The sequence below is a fragment of the Alligator sinensis genome, unplaced genomic scaffold (assembly GCF_000455745.1).
Source record: "Alligator sinensis unplaced genomic scaffold, ASM45574v1 scaffold286_1, whole genome shotgun sequence".
NCBI classification, from domain to species: Eukaryota; Metazoa; Chordata; order Crocodylia; family Alligatoridae; genus Alligator; species Alligator sinensis.
In genome coordinates this window covers 49,431-71,137 of record NW_005842366.1, presented here as the reverse complement: position 1 = coordinate 71,137, position 21,707 = coordinate 49,431, and the positions used below count along the sequence as shown (strand labels likewise).

General features: G+C 44.8%; 1 protein-coding gene and 1 long non-coding RNA gene across 2 annotated transcripts in view; both read right to left on the bottom strand.

Annotated features, from left to right (window-relative positions):
- ZNF236 (zinc finger protein 236) overlaps nucleotides 1–21,701 on the bottom strand; it is a 139,072-nt gene extending 117,371 nt beyond the window's left edge. Inside the window, exons 1-3 of the mRNA XM_025210666.1 lie at nucleotides 21,685–21,701; nucleotides 5,864–6,006; nucleotides 2,617–2,781 (exon numbers count right to left, since the gene is read on the bottom strand). Of these exons, the coding sequence (XP_025066451.1) occupies nucleotides 2,617–2,781; nucleotides 5,864–5,890 (192 nt within the window). The 5' untranslated portion in view covers nucleotides 5,891–6,006; nucleotides 21,685–21,701. The remainder of the gene's footprint in view (nucleotides 1–2,616; nucleotides 2,782–5,863; nucleotides 6,007–21,684) is intronic.
- LOC112551174 lies at nucleotides 17,456–21,628 on the bottom strand. The gene is made up of 4 exons (XR_003095378.1): nucleotides 21,363–21,628; nucleotides 20,627–20,720; nucleotides 19,609–19,695; nucleotides 17,456–17,894 (listed from the first exon to the last, which is right to left on the bottom strand). It is a non-coding gene; the product is annotated as an uncharacterized LOC112551174 (long non-coding RNA).
- Nucleotides 21,702–21,707: the final 6 nt, after the last annotated feature.

Genomic DNA, 21,707 nt, shown 5'->3' with positions numbered 1-21,707 from the left:
AAATCTCCAAAGTGGCAAAATCTTTTCTGAATTGATTTGGATGCTTCGAATCAATTTGGAGCTTTTAACTGGTCACCCAATTCAATTCGAATGCAGGAATATATACATATACACACATACATATACACCCTCCCCCCCATATTTACACAAATCCAAGATGATTTTAAATTTAAAATGAGTACCTAGTAATTAGATTCTATACATTAGATTCTAACACAGTTATAATTTTCCATGTGCAGAATCTACTTGGTGGAAGGTCATCCTAAATTTGTATCCCCTACTCCTATAGCAGGGAAAGAACTGATGGAGGGCATGGGGTCAGACCCCTGCCCCTTGCCCTCCCTGCCACATGACCCCCACTGCCTGCCCTTCCATGCCTCTGCCTGCTCCCCACCCCAGTTCCTGCCTTCTCCACCCACAGCTCCCATCTACAGCCTGCCTCTGACCCCTTGACCCCTATGCCTGATCCCAACCCCACCCCCTCGAATTGAATTGGGTGACCCCTGGGCCCCATTCCTTACTCCCATGCCTGTTCCTGTTCTCCCTTTGCAGCATGCCTTCCCCGCTCCCTCTGTGCCTGCTCCTAACTCCATGCCCCTCCCTCACCCCTTGCTGCCATAAGGCATGCCTAGTAAATATCATATATTCAAGCTATAATTTTATGAAAAAAGAAAAAGACTGCATAGACAATGGAAATTATAATTTAAAGGACATGGGCAGTGAAAAGCAATGTAGTGGCTTTTAATTCCACAGAGTCCTTGAGGTCTTTAGTTCATAAACAAGGGTACTCAATAGAGGTGCGCTGATACATTGGTCCATATCGTATTGGCGCCGATAAAAGGAAAAATTGATATCATTGGCAAACGGCTTTTTCTGGTTGATGAGGCCGATAACGTCCCTGATAAATGTTGCGTGCATGCACGCAGCCGCAGCATGCATGCAACCAGGAGTGCAGCCCAGCAGCTTGGAGAGCAGCGTCTGGACAGTAAGTCCGGGGTGGGGGAGGGGGCGTGTGGGTTGAGGGGGGGCAGATCAAGGCCCCTTCAGTAAGGGAGGGAGTGGAGCTGAGGCAGTGGCAAGTGTAGCACAGCCAGAATGGGGCAGGGGACAGAGCCAGTGGCTCGTCCAGGGAGCATGGGGGGGGAAACGGCTCCCACCACTGTGCGCACCCCCAGGGGAGGCATGAGGGCATGTACCCACCCCCAGATCTATACATGGGGGGAGTGGAGGCTGCCACTGTGCACTTGGGGCTGGGGCTGCGCTTGGGCCAGGTGGGGTGAGTGGTGGTAGCCCTCCCAGCACCACTGCCACCCACCCTGCCCAGCCCAAGCGCAGCCACAGGCAACAGGCTGACGCAGCCCTGACCCTGAGCACACAGTAGCCACTCGCCTTCAACCCACGCACAGAGCAAGGGGGCACATGCCCCTCATACCTCCCATGGGGGTGCATGTAGTGGCAGAAGCCACCCCCACCCCTCCACCAGCTCCATCCCGCACCCTGCCCCACCTTGGCTCGGCAGTGCCTGTCTCTGCCCCACTCCCTCCCGCATCGCAAGGACCTCAATCTGCCCCACACCCCTTCCCTCCAACAGACTTACCAGCCAGACTCTGCTCTCCAAACTGCCAGGCTGCATATCAGCAATTGGATCGGTATTGGCCGATATGGCTGGTCAATAATTAACCATAGGTATCCACCCGAGAAAATCTTATTGGTGTACCCCTAGTACTCACAGAGCTTGTGTATAGTTACAGTGGGCACTACTGGACACTGCAATGGCAGAATACTAGTTAAGACAGTATTTTCTCACACATCACATCCCTCAAAAGATGTGTGCCTTGTTTTGGGAAGGCAGAATGAAGAAAATAAGATTCTTCCAGAGTCATGGCTGAATGCAGATTGTGGGGAGCAGGGACAGAGTCTATTCCTTATACTCTTCTTGCAAAGTCCATGACAAACTTTAACCTAAGCCATAGCAAATTGGCAGCAGTTTTTTTGCTAAGCAAAAACTAGAACTTGAGCTGCAGAGTTTGCAAGAAGAGAAACTGACAGTGCAGAAGATTCCCCTTCCCAGCCTCATGCAGGAGGTGGTGAAGGCAGCATGGCCCTCAGTGACCATTCGAGCATCCTCATGCCTCCATTCTGGTGCAGAAATCAGTTCCCCATTTAAGAACACACACCCACAATTTGGATGGCTACTTTTTTGCAGAAAAAGGTGCACGTGGTATGCCAGCAAATGTTGTGTGAGATATATTTTTAAAAACTATTTCTGCTACAATAAGAATGCCAGACAATGAAAACTGAAATAAAAGACTGAAAAAGAACAGGAAACAGATAACATGATTCAGATTACATGAATTTATGTTCTTCCCTTTATGCACAGCAGCCTAGCTAACAAATATGCAGAGTCACTTGCTTCAGAAGAACAGGATTGGATCAATTAGTTTAGATCATGCACCTCCATTTTTAGCCATCATTATTAGACTGCTTGTATTCTCTAGTATAAACTGTAGCTCTCTGCCTCATTTATTTCCCCCTTCCACCAAAACACAGCTCTACTGTAGTAGTCATGGTACACTCATTCTTGCAAAAATTAAAAAATAAAATAAAAATAGTTACCTCTTCTTTCTCATGTAGCATAATATGAGCTTTGAGACTAGCCACTCTGGAGAATTTTTTGTTGCACACAGGGCATGTAGGATCTTCCCCATTGTGAGTACATTTGTGAAGTGTTAGGTTGAACTCCACATTAAATGACATTGGACACTGGTCACACCGATGAGGCTGGTTGTGGGAACAATCAAGATAAAGACATCAAACCTACCCTTTTTACAGTAACTAAGTATATGCACTAAAAGTATCTACACCATAATTAAAACAAAACAGACAATTCAAATACTCACATCCAATGATAATTAGTTCAACTAAATACCTTCTTTACTCCATGACCTAAAATCCTCAAAAGAAGGGGAGATGCGGGGGGGAAGGCAGGACCTTGATTTTTTTGTTTTGTTTTTCTTTTTACCAATTCAGTTGTTAGTTTGTTTTTAGGGAATGGAAAGAAAGAAGTGTGAAATGTCAGAAAAGATATAAAAGACTTTCTAAAGTTAATAACTCCCTTCCCAGCATCTACCAGTAATACAACTGGCCCTCTCTACATGTGCAGGTTAACACATAACTGGATCTAATGCAAGGGTTGGGCCAGATCTGGCCTGTGGACAGGTGGCTGCAAAGTCTAGCCCACAGAGAGCCGGTGGCTCTAGCTGCTGTGAGGCGGGTGGGCACATCCTGGCCCTGTCCACAGCTTACACCAGCTCCTGCCACACACCAGAATCAGAGCTGGGCAGGTGCTAGCCTCACCTGTAAATGCTGCTGGCAAGTTCCCACTGGGGACTGGGATGACTGCCAGGGACTGCAGCTGACGCACCAATGCCAGTACCTGCCTGGTGCTGCTTCCGGCACTCATGGTGGGAACTGGTGTGAGGTGTGGATGGGTTTGGGGAGAGAGAAAAATGGTTTGGGTGTCCTGGTGGGGTTGGACCTGGAGGTGGGGCTGGTGGTAGCAGTGAAGAGGAACCATAGGACAGCCCCAGTGCAAGCTCCAAGTGGCTGCAACAAGAAGGGTCCTAGCAGCAGCGAAGGGAAGGCAGCCATGCCCACCGCCAGGTCCCACATTTTCCTGGCACCAAGCAGCAGCTACTGCCAAACCACCATTACCTCAATGCCCAGGCCACCACTGCCAAAGCTGGGCAGCAGCTCCAGCCCTTCTTTGGGGTGCAAGGGCAGCTTAGAGGCAGCACTGGTGGCAGCGGGGGCCCTGGCTGAGCTGCCCCTGCTGAAGCTGCTGCCCACCCATGCCCATACCAACTCCCTGCCCACCCACCTTCCCAAGGCCCTATCCCACATAGCTAAGTCCAAATAATTGCCTACCACTGATCTAATGTGTAATACACACAATCTTGCATTACAGGAGACCTGATTGTGGGATCACTCATTATAACCCACTGTGCCTTATTGTCAGTACAGGGCTCATTATATCCAATCCTGGGCTCTCCCTGAATGGCAAGAAGGCAGCTCTCACAACTGGAAGGCCCCTTTGCTCATGGGTTCTCAGCCATGGGGACCACATGTAATCAGGACTGAGAGCCCTGCACCTAATGGGGTCTTGGTCCCAGCTACATGTGTGGCACAGCTAGGACCAAGAGGTCTGTCAAACCAAGCGCCCTGTCAGGTGCGGAGCTCAATCCCACCTAAGCGTGGGACACAGCCAGAACCAAGAGCTCCATGCAGTCTCCCATACACAGGGGTGTGTAGAGCACCCTGCCGCTGGGACAGTGCTACAGCTTTTTTAAGGCATAATAGTTAATTTGCATGTGTAGCCAGTCTAAATTTACTGTGCAATTAACAATTTAATTGTACAGTAGACATAATGCGTAGGGGGGTACAGAAAGAAGAATGAGATGTCAGAAAAGATATAAAGACTTGATAAAATTAAAAAGGATACTAAACTCTTTTTCCAGGTTCTACCAGCAATACAACCAAGAGAGCAGTAATCCCTTTAAGAAAATGACACCTCCTTTATTCCACGGTCAACTTTTTTGCTGTCCGAAGCGTACATCTATTCAGTTTGCATTCTTAAAAAAAAAAATTTCATTCTTTTCATTTCATTTAAAAACATTGTTCCTAATATTCCTCACTGCTATCAAACTAGCCTAAAATTTAACTGAGATTTCTTGTTTCCACAAAGCCTTAATTGTCAACCTAATGTTCTTCCCATTTCTTCTACATTTGATTTACAAATCACAATTACATTATATTTCCATTTCACCCAGGATTCTCCTGTTTCCTTTAAATGAGGAGACACAGCGAGCGAGAGAGCAAGCGAGAAAAGAAAAGCAAGCAAGCATGCACTGTCCCTTACTTAAAATAATTCTAATAGATCAGCTGGCAAAATCTGCCAATGAAGTAATAAAAACAACTGTATCTTTCTGTTGGCAGCACAAAATCTAGAATGTTTTAAAAAATTGTCTATCAGTTTCCCCAGTCTACATAAACACTTTAAAGAGTCAATGGATTTGCAGCAGTTAAAAACTGAGTAACTGGGAACAGATTCATAGCTAAATACCTTTCCCAATAAAGTTTTGTAAATACTTTGAGCTACACCTGCAATGAATGGTAAGTGATAAGTTTTGTACAGGCAGTCCTCAGACATACGACACAATTGGCTCCTGAAAACCACATCTTAAGTCGAAATGTTGCAACTCAGAACCAATTTTCTCATAAAAAACGTTATAAATGGGGGCTTGGTTCCTGAATCAAGGCCCAATACCCTATTTTCACCAAAAATACCCCAGAATTTTTTACTCCATCAATTAAAAATGAGTAATGTAGCTACATTAATGTATTTATATTGTAAATAGCAGTCATATTGATTTGGAAGGACTTCTTTGAGGTGACTTTGCTGGACTTTTTGAAAGGCTCTTGGCTGGAATCTTCTCAGCAGTCTTGGTTGCAGACTTTTCTGGAGTCTTGTCTACTTTCTTAAAGGAAAGTTTGGACAGATGTTCTCCAGGGAGACGAGTGATGCAGCGAATTTGTTCGCTGGCATGGCATCACATTGGATCAAGTGTTGTAACGTCAAAACTGAGTTGAAACAGGGTGTCAATTTATAAACGTTGTAAGTGCGAAATGTTGTAACTCAAAACGTTGCAAGTCAAGGACTGCCTGTACAACTCTCAAGCACCTACAATACTTGCTTATCAGTGCCAAACCTGAGAACCTTTACACATTGCTTCCATCTCTATTATTATAATTCTGGATTTAACTTTTGATTTACTAAGTTTCTTTAGATTTATTGAATACAAACCTTGTCGTTTCGCTCATGATCCTTCATGTGGCGCTGGAACTGTGTTTCTTTTGGAAAAGACAGCAAACAGACCTCACACTTATGGAAGTTACGTACTTGGTAGGAATAATTAGTGTTCTCTGTATTCGGTGTCAGAACACCATCTACAAAATAAGCATTAAACATTTTTGGTCAAAAGTTATATTTTCAAATATTTAAATTAGATTTGTTCAAAAAGCATTGAATACTTAAAAGTGAAGAAGATGGCGATTACTATATTCTACTTGAACTAGCATTGCAGGATCTCATGGATTGACAGGCTAATGACACAGAAATGAATAAGCATACCAGCCCTTTAATTCTCCTACCAATCTGTAGTCTTATAAACATATTCTTCCTGTTTTTTTAATTAAACAGCAACAGAGGACAGAGAATGACCCACAGAAACACAAGAAAGAAAAACAAAAAACAATTAAGTATTCAAACACTAAAAAATTATAGTAAACATTTATTTTTAACAATACTAAATTTAAAATATTTGTTTTAGGTGATCTTTTAAGACAGCATAATTAGCATTTCTAAAAGTACACCACTACAAACTGGGGTGTTAACTGCCAATTCAAGCACCTTTTCTCTCCCTAATTTAAGTCACTGCAAACCTCACTGTTTCACCAGTTACACTGATAGTTGTACAAAATACTGATTGTTCAATTTTGAGACATGCATAAAAATACAAATCAGATTCTGCTTGCATTTTATAGTCAAAGAAGAAATTAAGATTTTCTAAATCCACTTGAATTAAGACCCCCATCATCCAACTGTCTTGATGTGGGCACTCTCAAGCCCACATACATCACAAAACAATGTTTAAGGATCATTTCCCAGAATGGTCAGAGTTTTCTTGACCCTACCTTCCACCTAAAAGATTCTTTAAAATCATTTTCAGCCTCTTATCCTCTCAGCTCCAAAGCTATTTAAATAAATATTAAAAATTTGGACAAATTCACATAAATAGAAAAGTTCTCTTTGGCTTTAAAATTTTCATAGGATGTTTTTAAAAGTATGCAAGAGACAGGATTTGTTTGGTAATATCTTTTACTGGACCAAATATGGAGTTGGGAAAGATGTTAGACAAGCTTTGGGCCAAAAACACATTTCTCAAAACTATCTAGGTTGCCCAATAAAAAGGCTGTTACTAAATGTATGTTTCTCACATATTTCTTGGATCATCAAGGATACCACAACACAACTTACAGAAGTCTCTTAGTTATCTTTTAAAACTGTATTAATAAAACTGAAAATTCAACTGACCCACAGTGAATGCACGTATCTTCCTCTAAACTAAACTTTTTTGATACATTACAAGAAACAGAACACAAGTTTAAGAGTTAAGATGGAAGACTCAGGACACTGACAGACATGCAGCTCCCCCACTGTAACTCATGGCACTTCACAGAAAGTGCCATGAGTTACAATGACTCCTCCCGACCCAGACATTCCCTATTTGGTCAGGAGGGGAGGGAACAAAAAAGAAGGGGGAAAAAAAAAAAAGAGAGAGCGCTACATCTAGGAGCCAATCCAGCAGAACCTCTCTCTCCTAGCCACTCCCCCTGCCCCCAGCTCCAGTGCCGCCTTCAAGTTGGGAGGGGGGAAACCTTAGGGGAAGCTTCAGGATCTCCAGGGGGGTCTCCAATCCACCTATCCCTCCCCCAAGCACAGGCTGGGAAAACCCCAGACTGGAGCTCCTTCCATTGCCTTCTCCCCACCCCAGGCTTGAAGTCAGCACTGGGGGCAGGGCTCAGCTGATACAGCCCAGCCCAGCCCTGCCCGCATGCAAGGACACACAGAAGTTAATGAAGGTGCTCCCCTTTGGAGTGCCTTCATCTAAACCCTCATTAAGTGAGGGTTAATTTGTCATGCAAATCAGGGGCTTTTAAAGTGCTCTGCAGCTATGCACTTCTGTCAGGACACACCTGCAGAATGCTTTCAGAGGGCCAAACACACAACAAATATCACTTGTTAGCACCCTCAGTGATTTCCATTTCATATGCAAGAAAGCCACAAAAGCCACCAAGATAAAAGACAGGCAGCTCTTTAGGGAGTTTAGATGTCTGGGCTTTGCTGATGGTGGTTGTACTTTTTGGTTTGTTTTTCTCTCCACTTCCAAAAGAGTCAGAACTCCCTGTGACTAAAAAATGAACTAAGTAAAATGCTATTTCCTATTTCTAATCAAAACAATCCTCAAGGCTAGTAACATGGATTCCAACTACTACAAAAATATAATTCCCACCCCCATCCACTCTCCTTCTGCCATCCCCAACAAAAGGGCTCCACAACTCCAAAAAGGTTGCTCATGGTAACACCTCTAGGACAGAATTTTTCAGTAGCAAATCTCTAACTAGGAACACAATCCCATCAAGAAATCAGAATAAACTTAGATATAAACCTCCCCAAAGGAAGGTGAGACTCCATCTCTATTTGCTTAGCCATGTTCTCAGAACACTACAGCTTGCATTCATGAAGGTCTTTAACTAGATGGCCCCAGAAGTCTCTTCCAAGCCTATGATTCTAATAGGACCAATGAAATATACAATTCTTACTAATTTCTGCTTCACATAAATATAACTAAGAGAAAAACAATAGGTAAAAGATGTTTACCCTTCATAAACTTAAATCTAATGGACATAGGCATCACTAATTCTTATCTAGCTGGACATTCACTGTAGCTTACAAATACCATCAGTAACAACAGCTTTTTTCCATTGCTGAAGTAGTCACAACTCTTAAAAAGCCTAACATAGCACATCTCAGATTACAAGGGATATTTATTCAACTGTACTTGGGGTAGCACACTTGTTCATTATACACCACTTGAGTAAGACCAGTTACCAGTACATCAATCTTTACTAGTAAGATACAGGAATGAGAAAGGGGAAGCAAAAACTTCCTACTACTTGCAACAGCTGGATCACTTGGATAGTTAGGAACATGGGACTGGCAGGGACTTAAGACAAAGAATTTTCCTCTCTCCAGAGAGAAGGAAGCAAGTCATTGTCAGTACAAGTGAAAAACAAAGTAAAAACTGACTACTGAAAAGTGATCTAATTAATTCAAACAGGGCCCATCCTCTATGAACTAAAGCTGCCCCAATCATCAAGCATTCATTTGGCAGATAAAAAGACACCAAAATACTAAACTAATTCTCCAAACAGCTGAGCTAGTCAATACATAGGAATTAAGAGATAATCAAGTGGTAGGAATATGCTAGGCTTCTAATTTAACCATACAGAGAAATGATAGCAGAGTAGGATAAGCTGTGCCAAGTTTTATTTTGAATACAATGGTGTTTTTTAAGCATTTTCCATCAAGATCTATATAGCATGTATTTGTTAGCAATTAGTTACCTGCTTCCAAAATTCACCAAAGCTTCAAAGTGATATTACAATCAAATACACAAAAATGAAGAAGTCACAGTCACCTTAATCCTGATATTTATTTAATAAAGCCTAGTATTTATTTAATAAAAAGGCAGAATGGGATGGCTGCAGTTTGAGGTAGACAGTTGAGGTAGGAATAGCCATGGGAAAATAAGTAGCCAGAGGAAACCAAAAATAAAGGCTACAATGCTGCAAGGTAGATGCAGCTGCAAGACAGTGGGACAGAGCTCCAGACAACTAGAAAAGCCAACTTCAGTAGATGAGGGCAGCCTGCTCATTAAGCTGAGGGATGCCACCTGAAGCTGGTCAGGGGATCACCTGACCAGAAGAGATAGAGCCCTGGGAGATATAAACTCAGCTCCTGAGCCAAAACAGGTAGGCTGTGCTTAGGGAAAAAGCTACTAGCACAGACAAGGCTGAGAGACTATGATTATAGTGAGTAGGCTTAAGACAACCAGAGCTGAGGAAAGTACAACTTAACACAGGGGGTAGGCAATCACTTTGGCTTGTGGGCCATTTAATGAGTTTTAATAAACTGTTGAGGGCTGTACACAGAATCTTTCTAAAATTTATAATTTTAGTAAGTTAAAAGACTTTAAAAAATCATCAACTAAAAACTAAATATCTTTTTTAAACTTTATTTTAAAAATATTTTTGTCCTTATTTATGTTTCTGAATAGCATATGTAGAGGTGATTGCATAATAGCTCAAAATAAAAGATTACTCTTGTATATTGTGTGGGGAAAGGGGATGTCTGGGGAGATGAGGGGGGTGTGAAGAGCTGCCCATACTAGGTCTTGGGAGCCAGCTGGGGTGGGGGGAGGTAGGGGCAGGGGGCACAGATAGCAGAGCTTGCCTGGGTGATACAATGCTGGTGCAGTCTGTCCCCTATCTGACCCACAGCACTACACACCATGCCAAACCCCAGCTGTTCCCACCCAAGTAAGCCAGTGCCACACTCCTGGCCATACCAGTCTTCTGCTGGGCAGCCCCTGCTCCTGCCTTGGCAAATAGGGCTCTGGCTCTTGGCTGCCTTCCAGCTGCTCACTGCATCAGATGTGCACAGTAGGTAGAAGGTGGCCAATAGCTGGAGCTCTGTGTGCTGGGGCAGGAGCTGCCTGGCTGTAGCTTCCCCCCCACAGCAAAACAGTGCAAAAGGAGGAGCTGCTGCTGAAGGTAGGGGGAGCCAAGCAGAACTCGGGTGGCAGCAGCAACACTAGGAAGCTGTGGATGCTGGCTGGGGCTGAAGCAGTATTGCTGGTGGGTTCAGGGAAGCATAGCCCAGGGCAGGACAGCAGTGGCAGCTGTGGACTGAATACAATCAATTGGTGGGCTGGATCTGGCCCAGGGGCTATATTTTGCCCACCCCTGGCCTAACAGAACAGGAACCTGGAGATAGCACAAAGTGATGGGATTACTGTAGACTGGTGAAGACTGGCTTGGGGCTGTAGGGATGGACAGGATTCCATGTGACCAGATACCTGGAGACACTCTGGGTTCCAAGCTCTGCAGTGAGCAAGGTCATGACTGGGCTCAGGCTGAGGGCCAAGGCCCAAACAAAAAGGGATGAGGGAGCAAGGGGCCAGAGGTACTAACTGATTGTGATGGACAACTATGAGACACACAAGTGTGAATATGGGGGAGGCTGGGGGCCACAACTAACACCCTTACGGCAATTTAGTGCCTTTAAGGCACAGAAAGGCCAGTAAGGCCATAAGTGATGCCAGCAAGGCATAGAAGTGGGTGACAAAGTAAGGGTCCAGAGAGGGACAGGGCTAAAAATCTGGCTAGGTCAATTTAAAGCCAATCAAATTTTATCTCGGGATTCAGGTGTAGCATCCCAATACATCAAGCCACAGCTGGTGAAGTAACAGGGAGAATACACTAAGGAGCTGGATTGGCCACCAAGGAGTAACGTAACTTTCCTTGGGGCCAGACTTGCAACAGATGCATATGTTCCTACTGCTAAAAGCCGAACGTTTCAATACTATGTCAATGATGATTATACCTTGTAAATCAATAGAATCTGAGGTGCACATGGAAATTTCTTTATAAAGGGATAAAGAAGTTTAAGGTATTATGAGAGAGAGTCTCAGAGCAGGCCCCAGGAAGCTTTGGGTAGGTAGAAAAGCATACTTGTTGCTGAGGCCATGTCGAAGACAAGCCTCCCTGACTAAAGGTGGATCACTTGGCCTACAAAAAAAGGGAACAGGAAGCTTGTTTTGAATTTTTTAAATCATCAAGAACTTCTTTTACTGTACTCCTTCAGAGTAAAAACAATGCATTTTGGAGGTCTCTGCAAACATGAACTGTGTCTACCTTTTTGCTCACATCTACATATCTCCTAGAATGTTGAACTGCAAACCAGATCATTAACACCTTCAGGAACATCCTGGAATAGGATGAATTCAAACTACAAGGGGAATCTGAAGAATCATGACTAAGCCTTGGGGACAAATAAATAAGTTTGTTGAGTTGCAGCTTTCAGGAACAGGAAAGGGTACTAGACCTTTCTACTGGAGTATATGCTCCCAAATGTAACTAAAGATCCCAAGACTAAAGCATAGCATTTATGCTTGGTTCAGGAGTTTAAACCAAGGGATTCAGGAGCCTGATCACTTCAACTTTAACAGTGTGCCTACATAAAAGCTGGCAAATAGAGTGCTGTATAAGGGGGGGTGAAAACTAATCCCAGTAAATTTTATCCTTTAAAATACACAGATAATGTGACAGTGATTCATCATGATTTTTCTAGTCTATTGTCAAAGCTTTGGACAGCTTTTCCCAACACTTGCATAAGTGATTAAAAATGGTGCCACATTCACTGCAATTTGAAGGAATAGTTTACTGCCTCCTTGTTTATAGTTGTATTTAGTATAAGGGATTAATTTGAGAGAATTTGAGTTTAAAAAAAAAAGAAAAAAGAAAAAAAATGTGAGAGATCTCTCACCAGGGCTGCTGTTCCAGCTTTTACTTTCTGGTATCTCTCTTTGCCCTTCTATAGAGTGTGTCTATTCCTACATTGTTTTCATCTTCTGTTGTCTTGTTCTCTCAATCACTTCTGAGCTGCTTCCTCCTTTCCCTATTATGATTTTCACATAAAATGAGGTATAGACTTGAAAGCGTCCAAATGTTTTATTTCCATTCATTATGAATCCCATTATCAATATAATATGACAATAAATCCCATTCATACCAGCCTGTTAGGAATAAGAACATTTATGATTTAAGTCCTAAAATAGTCTGTGAAGAGTACACATTTAAAAAAAAAAAGTAATGCTTCTATGAATGCTTGAAGTTGCATGTAGAAAAAAGTTATGCAGTCCACTTTGGGACTATTTTTGCTTGAAAACAGCTGCTGAATGTAAACAGCCAGTCCACATTTGATGCTGAATTAGCATAATTATTTCATAAGTTTAGAGAAGATCCATATGTATGATATCTGAGCACACTCTACACCAGACAACCTTTTACTGCTAAATGTCCAAATGACCCACCTGGGTCAGAGGCAGGCCCCTACCAGCACTTCTCCCCATAGCAGCATAGGGAGAGTGCCTGCTGCCAAAATACCACCTTCATGAGCCAGGTCCAATGGTCCCATGGATCCCATGAAGCTGACCCTCTTAACCTTTATACTTGTACATAGTATCTTTGCACCTGGGCATTTTAAAAGAAAGGACACTTGGTTCAGTCACCAGAAAGCTAGCCAGAAGCAGCTAACCTCAGTCTGAGTAGAGGGAGAATGGGAAGAAAGAGACCTAGCAGTCTTCAATCTTCTAAAAGATACTTTGTAATCAGCATTCTGGGACACAATTTGTGGCTGGAATTTGTCTTCCACTTGTCAGAAACTACTGACCATTATCACCACTCCACCAAAATAAAGTATACAGGAAGGGGAGGACCACTTAAGAATCACTGTTTTACTTTTAGCCAACCAGAGGAGCACCTCATCTGCAAAACACGATTAGCTATTACAATAAGCATTTCTCTTTGTTAACCATTCCTCCACCTCCCAAAAAAACAAGCCTAGGAAATTCACTAAGAGAAAGCTTAATTCATTTTGGAGTTTAATTTAAAACTGAGTTGAAGAGTGCCTGATAGCACTATCTTCCTTTCCAGAATATTGAATTATGAACTGATAGCCCAAAATTTCTGAAAATAAGGATACGATAGTAGTACCCTGTCCTTTTTGAGTAATGACCCAATTCAGACACCATGCACACACACATTTTCCAGAACACTCAGGGAGTAGGCCATAGAACTAGGCACCTACCTAAATCATGGTTGAAGTTCACGGTGCAGTGGCACCTTTAATCTTATTCTTTTTGCCATGCTCCTCTCCCACCCAAATGGCCAAGAGGCAAAAACCACAACATTAATTGCCTCTCAGCCACTTGGTGGCTAGGGGAAGGGCACAGCAAAACCAGCAATATTATACGATGCTGCTGCACCACAAACTTCTACCATGATTTAGGTAGGTCCCAACATGAGTCCTGTTAAGAGCCCAATGCCTTTTCTTTGCCAAGGCTAATTTTACATTTAGGTGACCTATTTTGAACAGAAACCAGCTACCTCTACTCTACATTCAAGTACTGAAACTAGTCCACAACCCCAATGCCATCTTGATTTTACAATACCTTCACCTTTACATGCAGGTGGGTTTTTAACGTTACACTTCCACATGCCAATAAGTCAGGGGTGTCAGACTCAAAGAAAGGAGGCACAGGGCCAGGCCATGAGCCAAAATAGACCCACAGACTGGTCCTGTGCGTGTCCTGGAGTAGTCAGAGTGGGTGCCACAGGCAGTGCAGTTCTACTGCAGCCACTCCAAGGCTGTACTGCAGCCTGGGAATCGCTGGCCAAGGCCACCCCATCCTGACCACTTCAATCACCTCCTCCATGTGTGATAAAGACAAAACAGCTGGTGCAACTCAGATGGCTGCTCACACCATCCCTGCTCTTGCCCCTGGGGCCCCAGAGGGGCTCATGGGTTGGGTGGAAGTCCTTCCTACCTCCCACAGGGCCAGGGGCACAGTGCCCAGACAGGGGAACAGGAGCTGAAAGAACACAAGCAACTACTAGCATGCAGCACTACCTTCCCTGCAACTGCCCCATGCTTCAAACACATGGTGCAATGACCCAAGGGGATTGTGGGGCACCTCAGCTGCTCTCCTTCTCAGGTTTCCTCTGCAGACACACCATGCCACATCCCATCTGCAAGGGAGGGCTCCTTATAGGCTCTGTTGTATGGCCCGGTGCCCCATCCAGCTCAATGGAGAAGCTGCTGCATACAACATGACCCAGTGGCATACAGCAGTTTTGAGGCCATGCTGAGGCATTGCTTGCCTGCTGATCGGGAGCAAACCACAAACAGGGCCCCTCCACCATCAGCAGTGAGGGGGGTTCACAGGGGAACCTGCAAGATTAAAGGACCAGCAGCGCAACCGGAGTGGCATCCGGGAACAACAGGCAGGCTGGACCAGGGAAACTCCCAGATCTTGGGGTGGTGACAGTGTGGGGCCAAGGCCTGGTGCAGACCAATGATCTACTGCCCACGTGGCCCTGTGATGGGCACAGATGTGCAGGGATCAGATCGCGGATCTGCCCCGTCCCTGCGCTGTCACTGCCCCACAGTCCTGGGGTCTCCATGGAGACCAGCCAGGAGCTGCACAGACAGGGCACATAGGCAGGAAGATGGGATGGGGCCATAGGCAGGTGGACAGTTGCATCTGGGGCCAGGGCTTAGGGTAGAGCCGCAATCTGCTTCCAGCGCACTCCTGCTTACGGAACCCGCATCCATCGCTTGGCCGTGTGGGCAGCAGGTTGTGGTTCTGCTTCAGGCCTTGCACTCACGCTGTCACCACCCCACGACCCTCTCCCACGATCCCATCCTTGTCACTACCTCTCAAGCCCATCCCCTTCCCAAAACCTGCAGCTCCATTCCATATATGGAGTTTTAGTGAGCTGCTGTGCATGAAAGGGCAGGGGAAGTGCTGACCTGACCTGTGACAGCTCAGCAAAATTTCCTATGTAGCCCACAAGCCCAAATAATTGCCCACCCCTCTCTTAAGAGGCTGGGGACCATACACCACATGGGGCCACAATACCAAGGCCATGGCCCTCCCTCACTTTCCTGGCTACAAGCTCCCCACCACACTGTGGGTGGGCAACTCCCCCACCTCAACTGTTGTATCATGTACATGGGGACCAGAACTGCAGGCTGCATGGGTCCACCCTGCAGTGCCCTGCCCCTGGCGAGAAAAGGGAGGGGAGCCCAGAGATTCTGGAGCAATGAGGGAAGTAGTGACCAGGAAGAGCCCAGGGGCACAGATTAACCCTTCATGTGCCTCATATGGCCCACAGCCTAGCAGTTGGACAGTCCTAGACTAAAATCACCCCTGGAGGTCCCTTCCAACTCTACTTCCCTATAACTTTGTGATTCATTCTTCAATAATAGCCACACTGTGAACACAGCCTGAGTAGATGCTGATAATTCCCAGTAACTACTGACAGTTCCAGGGTGGAAAAGTTAAAAATGCACAGAAAGGTTTGATTTTTGCTGAACCAATGTTCTGGATGGGCAGAACATGGGCAACCTAACCTCTGTGTAATAAAGCTGCTAGTCTCTTCACTTTCTAATTTAAGCATTTGAAAATATATCTTTTCAAGATAAACTAATAAAAGGCACTTTTCCCAGTTTCAAAATAGCTTCAATATCTCTTCTGCTGTTAGCTTGTAGTTAGCAGCAAAATGAAACAAATAAGACTGGTCAGTTTCTCTTCTTTTAATTAGGGGTGCACCAATAAAGATTTTCTTGGCTTATACTGATAGCCAGTTATTCACCATCAGTCAATACCACTCCGATAACTAATTTACAGAAATACAGCAAGGCAGCATGGAGAGCAGCTCCCTGCAGGTATGTCTGTGGAGGTGAAGGGGCATGGGAGGGGCAGATCAAGGCCCCAACTGTGATGGAGGGAGTGGGGCGGGGGGTACTGCCCAGTGATGGCAGTGAATGGGACCCTGGGGCTGGGGCAGGGAGAGGGACAGAGCTGCAGGCAGCTTGTCTGGAGTGGGGGGGGGTCAGTTTCCTGTTGCTTAAAAATGGCAGCAGGGGGGCTTTAACAAAAGCTTGTCAAATAAGCTTTAGTTCAAGCACTGCCTCTGCCATTTTTAAGCATAGAAATGGAGCAGAGCCAAGTGAGGCAAGGGTGAAGATGGGCTGCCTGCTGTGGGCTCAGGGCTCTCCGCCCTGCTGTCTTTGTCCAGGGGTCACACACTGGCTGCATGTCCTCTGCCCAGGCGGCAGCAGGAGGTGCAACTCACTGTCCCTACTGCTGCTAGGTGGGCAGGGGAAGCACATCCTGCACACAGCTGCCAGGGCAAAGGCAGCAGAGCAGAGAGCTGAATGTGCAGCCAAACTCGCACCTCCAAGGTTGCACACATCCATGTGCACATGTGCAGTTGCATGCATGCACATGGCATCCAGAGGGGCCCTGGCCAGAAGATGTATTATATTTATTGGTGACATTATTGGCTACACTGGCCAAAAAAAGCTGATGTTAATTTTCCCCTTATCAATGCCGATGTGATATGACACCGATATATCGGTGAATCTCTACTTTTAATTGCTTTCTAAATCTTCAGAATCATGTCAAATTTACACTGCCGGTTAAGAGGTACAAGCAACAGACAAGATTATGTATCTAGAAGGAAAAAGCCAGGGAAAAAATAGGTTTGGAGTGGAACAAAATAATGAAGACCGCATTTTCTTTCCCTTGAACCAATTATGACGCATAAAGACACAGTAAACCAACCCCCATCCACTAACAAGTTGGGCAGCCCTGATGTAGTTGAACCCCTACTGGAGGCAGACACAAATACACACTTAAACAGGAGAAACTTCCAAGTTTGCATCAAGGAAAAATGTTAAACAAGCTCTCCCATTGCAGCAAAAATAACCGTTTATATAGCCTCAACTTTACCAAATAACTATGATCAGAGCCCTGTGGAAAGTCTTTCTAATAATGCCTATGAATAAAATCCAGTAAACATTATCCTGTGTTCCCACTATGTAGCCCTAAGTGTCATTACACTCGCTTTCCTGGTCATGTCTAACTCTAGTTAGAACTAGTAAGTATATTTTCAATTTCAGTCCAACAGTCACAGAGTTTATTTCTGAATTCCAGTCATTTTTTAATAAAAAACTCAAAGCATAACAGAAATCTTGATTTATAAAGCTACTCTTAATCCAAAATGTGTGGATGTCACTCAATATCAATGCAGGTTTCTCTTCTGACTTCATAAATATATGGCATTCCCATCCTTTCCAATCCAAGAGTGTTGTGCAGCTCAGGTTTCAGTGTTCATTGTATTTTAGCCTTTAAAATAGCATACTTTGTTCAAAGTAGGTTATTAAAACAGCAACTTTTTGTTTTTTTAATTTTAACCTAGGCAGTTTGCATCACTCAATTCAAGTCAAATACATTACTTTGAAAAGATCAAGGGGTCTCAACAGATAAACTGCGATGGATTCTCTGCCACGTTCTGCTCCCTTTGCTCTACTGCTGAGTAGCTGGTGAGAAGAATTACCCTCAAATCTTCTGCCACAATCCCTGCAAAAAGTGGAGCAAAAACAAACTGCTTTATTCCTTCCTATGGCACAGAGAGTAGTACACCAGATGTGGCTGGACTGCACTGCACTGGAAACCCAGTGGCTAAAACTAAGTACTGGATCTCAGGTATTCTTTCTTTACCCAAACCATGGTGGCTGTTGGGGTATCAGTGCCATATTCTCTGAGGTGCTTCTTTTAGTGTCAGCACAGCCAATCAAGCTTTTAGCCTGTTCTCCCTGGAGCTACCAGAGCCACGCCTTTCTCTGCAATGCAAGAGATGACTGACTAATGGGGCTATGCTGACCAGCTGTATCAGGGAAGGAACGCCAGTAGCTAACAGCATTCCAAGCCTGCTGGGGAAGTTGTCTGCTACCTCCGTCCCCAAACAAGATACATTCAAATATAGCAATTGGGAATTCAAGATATAGCCCCAGAAATACATTTTCAACATAATCAAATACAAGATTTTCTTAAGTGGCTGTTAAGGACCAGAAGCTGAACATCATCATTTCAACACTGATTCAATTAAAACAATGTTGTATCCAACTTAAATAAAATTCAAGTCAATAAAAGCTGTACAGGTTTCCCTTGCTTCATGTAGGTTCTGTACGTGCGAATTCACTCTTATGTGATGACCCTTTTTATATCAAAAAACCATTATATGCGAGGTAATTTCACTCATATGTGATTGGTGTAGTAGAAGCCTGCAGTTAGCTGCTTTGTGTGGTGCATTGTGGGAGTGATGCGCATCAAAATATAGTCTCCTGTGTGGATCTATGCTCTTCGCTCATTCTGTGACATACTTCTGTAGTTGCCATCATCCCCCTTATGGTTTATAAGCATCCTGCTAGCATATCTCCTACCCTTCTCCCTGTGCTTGTCTGTATTCTCTGCTGTTGGTGAGTACCAAAATTGTCTTGTAGAAGTGGTAGAAATGGGTCTGGAGGTCAGTACAGTCGAGGTCTTGGAACATATCCCTGTTCATTACACTGTAAAGTGGGTTCTCTTTATGCAAATTTGAGTTATGCACCATTTTCCAGGAACACATGTACAGCAGAAAGTGAGGAAAACCTCAAAAGCATTTTTTTTGGTCAATTAATAATGCACCATTTTGTTTCTCCCACACAAAGGAGTGTTAATATCAACCCCCAGATGCAACCGAGTGGAGAATATGAATTATGTTCCACAAATTTTATTATTTATTTTGATTCCAAGTGGAAATAAAATATATGGAAAATGAAGCCTAAGGGGACTGGTTCTATAGCAATCTAGCAGCAGCAGGGAGTTCTGAGACTATTCACTGTCCAAGAACCACTGGTTCCCTAGAGCCACAAATGTTGGGTTCATCTGCCTGGCAAGCTGCCTTGGACTCTACAGAGCAGCCAAAGAATATAAACCTAGTCTATAAGCCTATGCTGTTGGAGAGATTTGTGGGTGAGGTCACAGAAACCCACCTGGGTTCCATCATGCGCTATCATCAGGAAACATTTTGATTAAAATATGCTGAATTGGCAAAAAAGTATCAAAATTCTGAAAAAAGTTCCAATGACTTGCCCTTGCACTAACTACACAAGTGCACCAAGTATCTTTCCATTCACAATTATACTGCATGTCCTAATTTAAACTTTAAAAATATAAAGTTCCACTTTTGCAGTTTTTTAAATACTATACATTTAAGTTGTAGGCTTCGGATTTTTAAGTAAAAGACACCCACCTAATGTTTCTTTCATGTAATAGTTATCAGCATATCCAACTGCACCTAGGTAATGGAATGGCCCAAGATCAATGCCCGAAACAGTCTCTGTAATAAAATGTTGGATATACTAACAATGTTCAACCTATGTTGAGCTATGTCATCCAGCCCGTAACACTGCCCATGGGTCCAGAAATTTGGCAACAGGGAAGCAGTGGCAGTGTTAACTGCTCCCAGAGCCACAGCAATTAATGCTGCCACCGCTCCCCCACCACCAAATATTCAGGCTCCAAGGGAACTCAATGGGCCTGATGACATGGCTGTGCGCACCAGGCCAGATCTGGAGTGCAGAATGCGATCTGATGCAAACGGCCAACCCTACACCATTCACCTGGCCCATGGGGCCACACAGGCTGAGCAACACTGCAGTATATTACTGCTTATATACTATGGCAGGGGTTCTCAAACTGTGGGTCACAACCCCCCAGGGGTTCATGAGCAATTTAAAAGGGGGCTTGGGGAACTGGCACGCAGCAGCAGCGTGGAGCAGTAGACGGTGGCGGCTGGCGCATGCAAGCTCCCAGTCCCCTGCCGCCGCCATCCAGCACTCGGGGTCATGGCATCACAAAGTTCGAGAACCCCTGTACAATGGAAATATCTTGTAGTAAGCTTGTAGCATACCTCTGATATCATACACATTTTTATTACTTGACGTTGCCCTCATTCTAAAAAGCCTGTGTATAACTTCAGGGAACAATAAATAAAAACCAAAATCCATTAACACCCTTAAAAAAACCAAAAACAAAAACAACAAAAAAAAAATCACTGAAAAACAGTGATTACAGAGACTGAAGAAAGCTTAAATAAGCAGACCCTATTATCAAGGGCACTTAAGTTATATGACTGACAGCTAACCTGTATTAAAATCAAAGCTGCCTGACTTCATTATTTGAATCAACTTTTAGTTTAAGACAACTGAACAGAGCTGTTCAGAAGAAAGTCTTTTAAATACATGCAAACTAAACATCTCCTCACGTACATCATGTTTCCTATACCCAGCATAGGAGAGGAAGGAAAGGGGGAAATCCTTTCATAGCACAATAACACTCAAGTAAGAAGGTCCCCAGGTTCACCTGCAAAGCAAACCAGACATAGGCAGGGTTCACCTATGCACCCACGCCTCGCTGCAAAAAATCAAGCTCCGGTCTGCAGCGTTGAAACACGCCAAGAAAACCTCTCCCTCTTTTTGAGGAATTTTGTTTTGCCAATGCCTGAAATCAAATCCCTTTCAAGGCAAATTAGAATCAATTTCGGATGAAGTTCACTTGACACAGCTACACTCTTTGGGGATTTAAAATCACAGGTGTGTCCTCTCTTCCCACGCCCGGGGGCAGGGGCCACGACAGTGATGAAAAGGCCACAGTACAGAAGTTGCTGCCAGAATGTAGGATTTTCTTCCAAGTGGAATAAAACATTTTTAAAAAAGCCACCCCCACCAAGCTGATGAGGGCTAAAATGGAACGGGGAAAAAAACGCAGCAAGAAAAGCGAGGAGCCAGTGCCAATAACTGAAGAGGGGGCAGAAAAGCCCTTTAGATACGATTATCCCCCAAACTACAGCACGCAGCAGCCGTTGCAGCTGTTAATGCGCGTTAAGGGGTCTCCCCCCACCCCTTGTAACGGGAGGGAGGGGAGAGACCGGCCCTGGCCTTTATGGCCGCATCGCCAACCCCACTCCTCCTCCTCCACCCGCACCACCCCCCGCGCTGGGGGAACCTCCTCCCGGCTTCGCAGGCCGCTTCACAGCTGCCGCCCGGCCCGAGCCATAGCGGGGTACGGCGGTTTGGTTGTGACACTGCGCTGAGCCCCGGGATCGGGATCCCTGCACAGGGCCACGCAGGGCTGGGTCGCGGCGCACACAATAGAGCGGCCGCCCGCCCCCTCCCCCACCCCATATCCGGGGACTATATGCGGGGCCCGGCGGAGGTTTCTCACCTCCCCGCGGAGGAGGAAGAGAAGCGACACCCCCTCCCCGGACCTTTACCCACCCTCCTCCCCCGTGGGTGCATCTCGCGCTCGCCCTCACGCGCGGCTTTACCTGACTCGGCGCTGGCCTGGCTA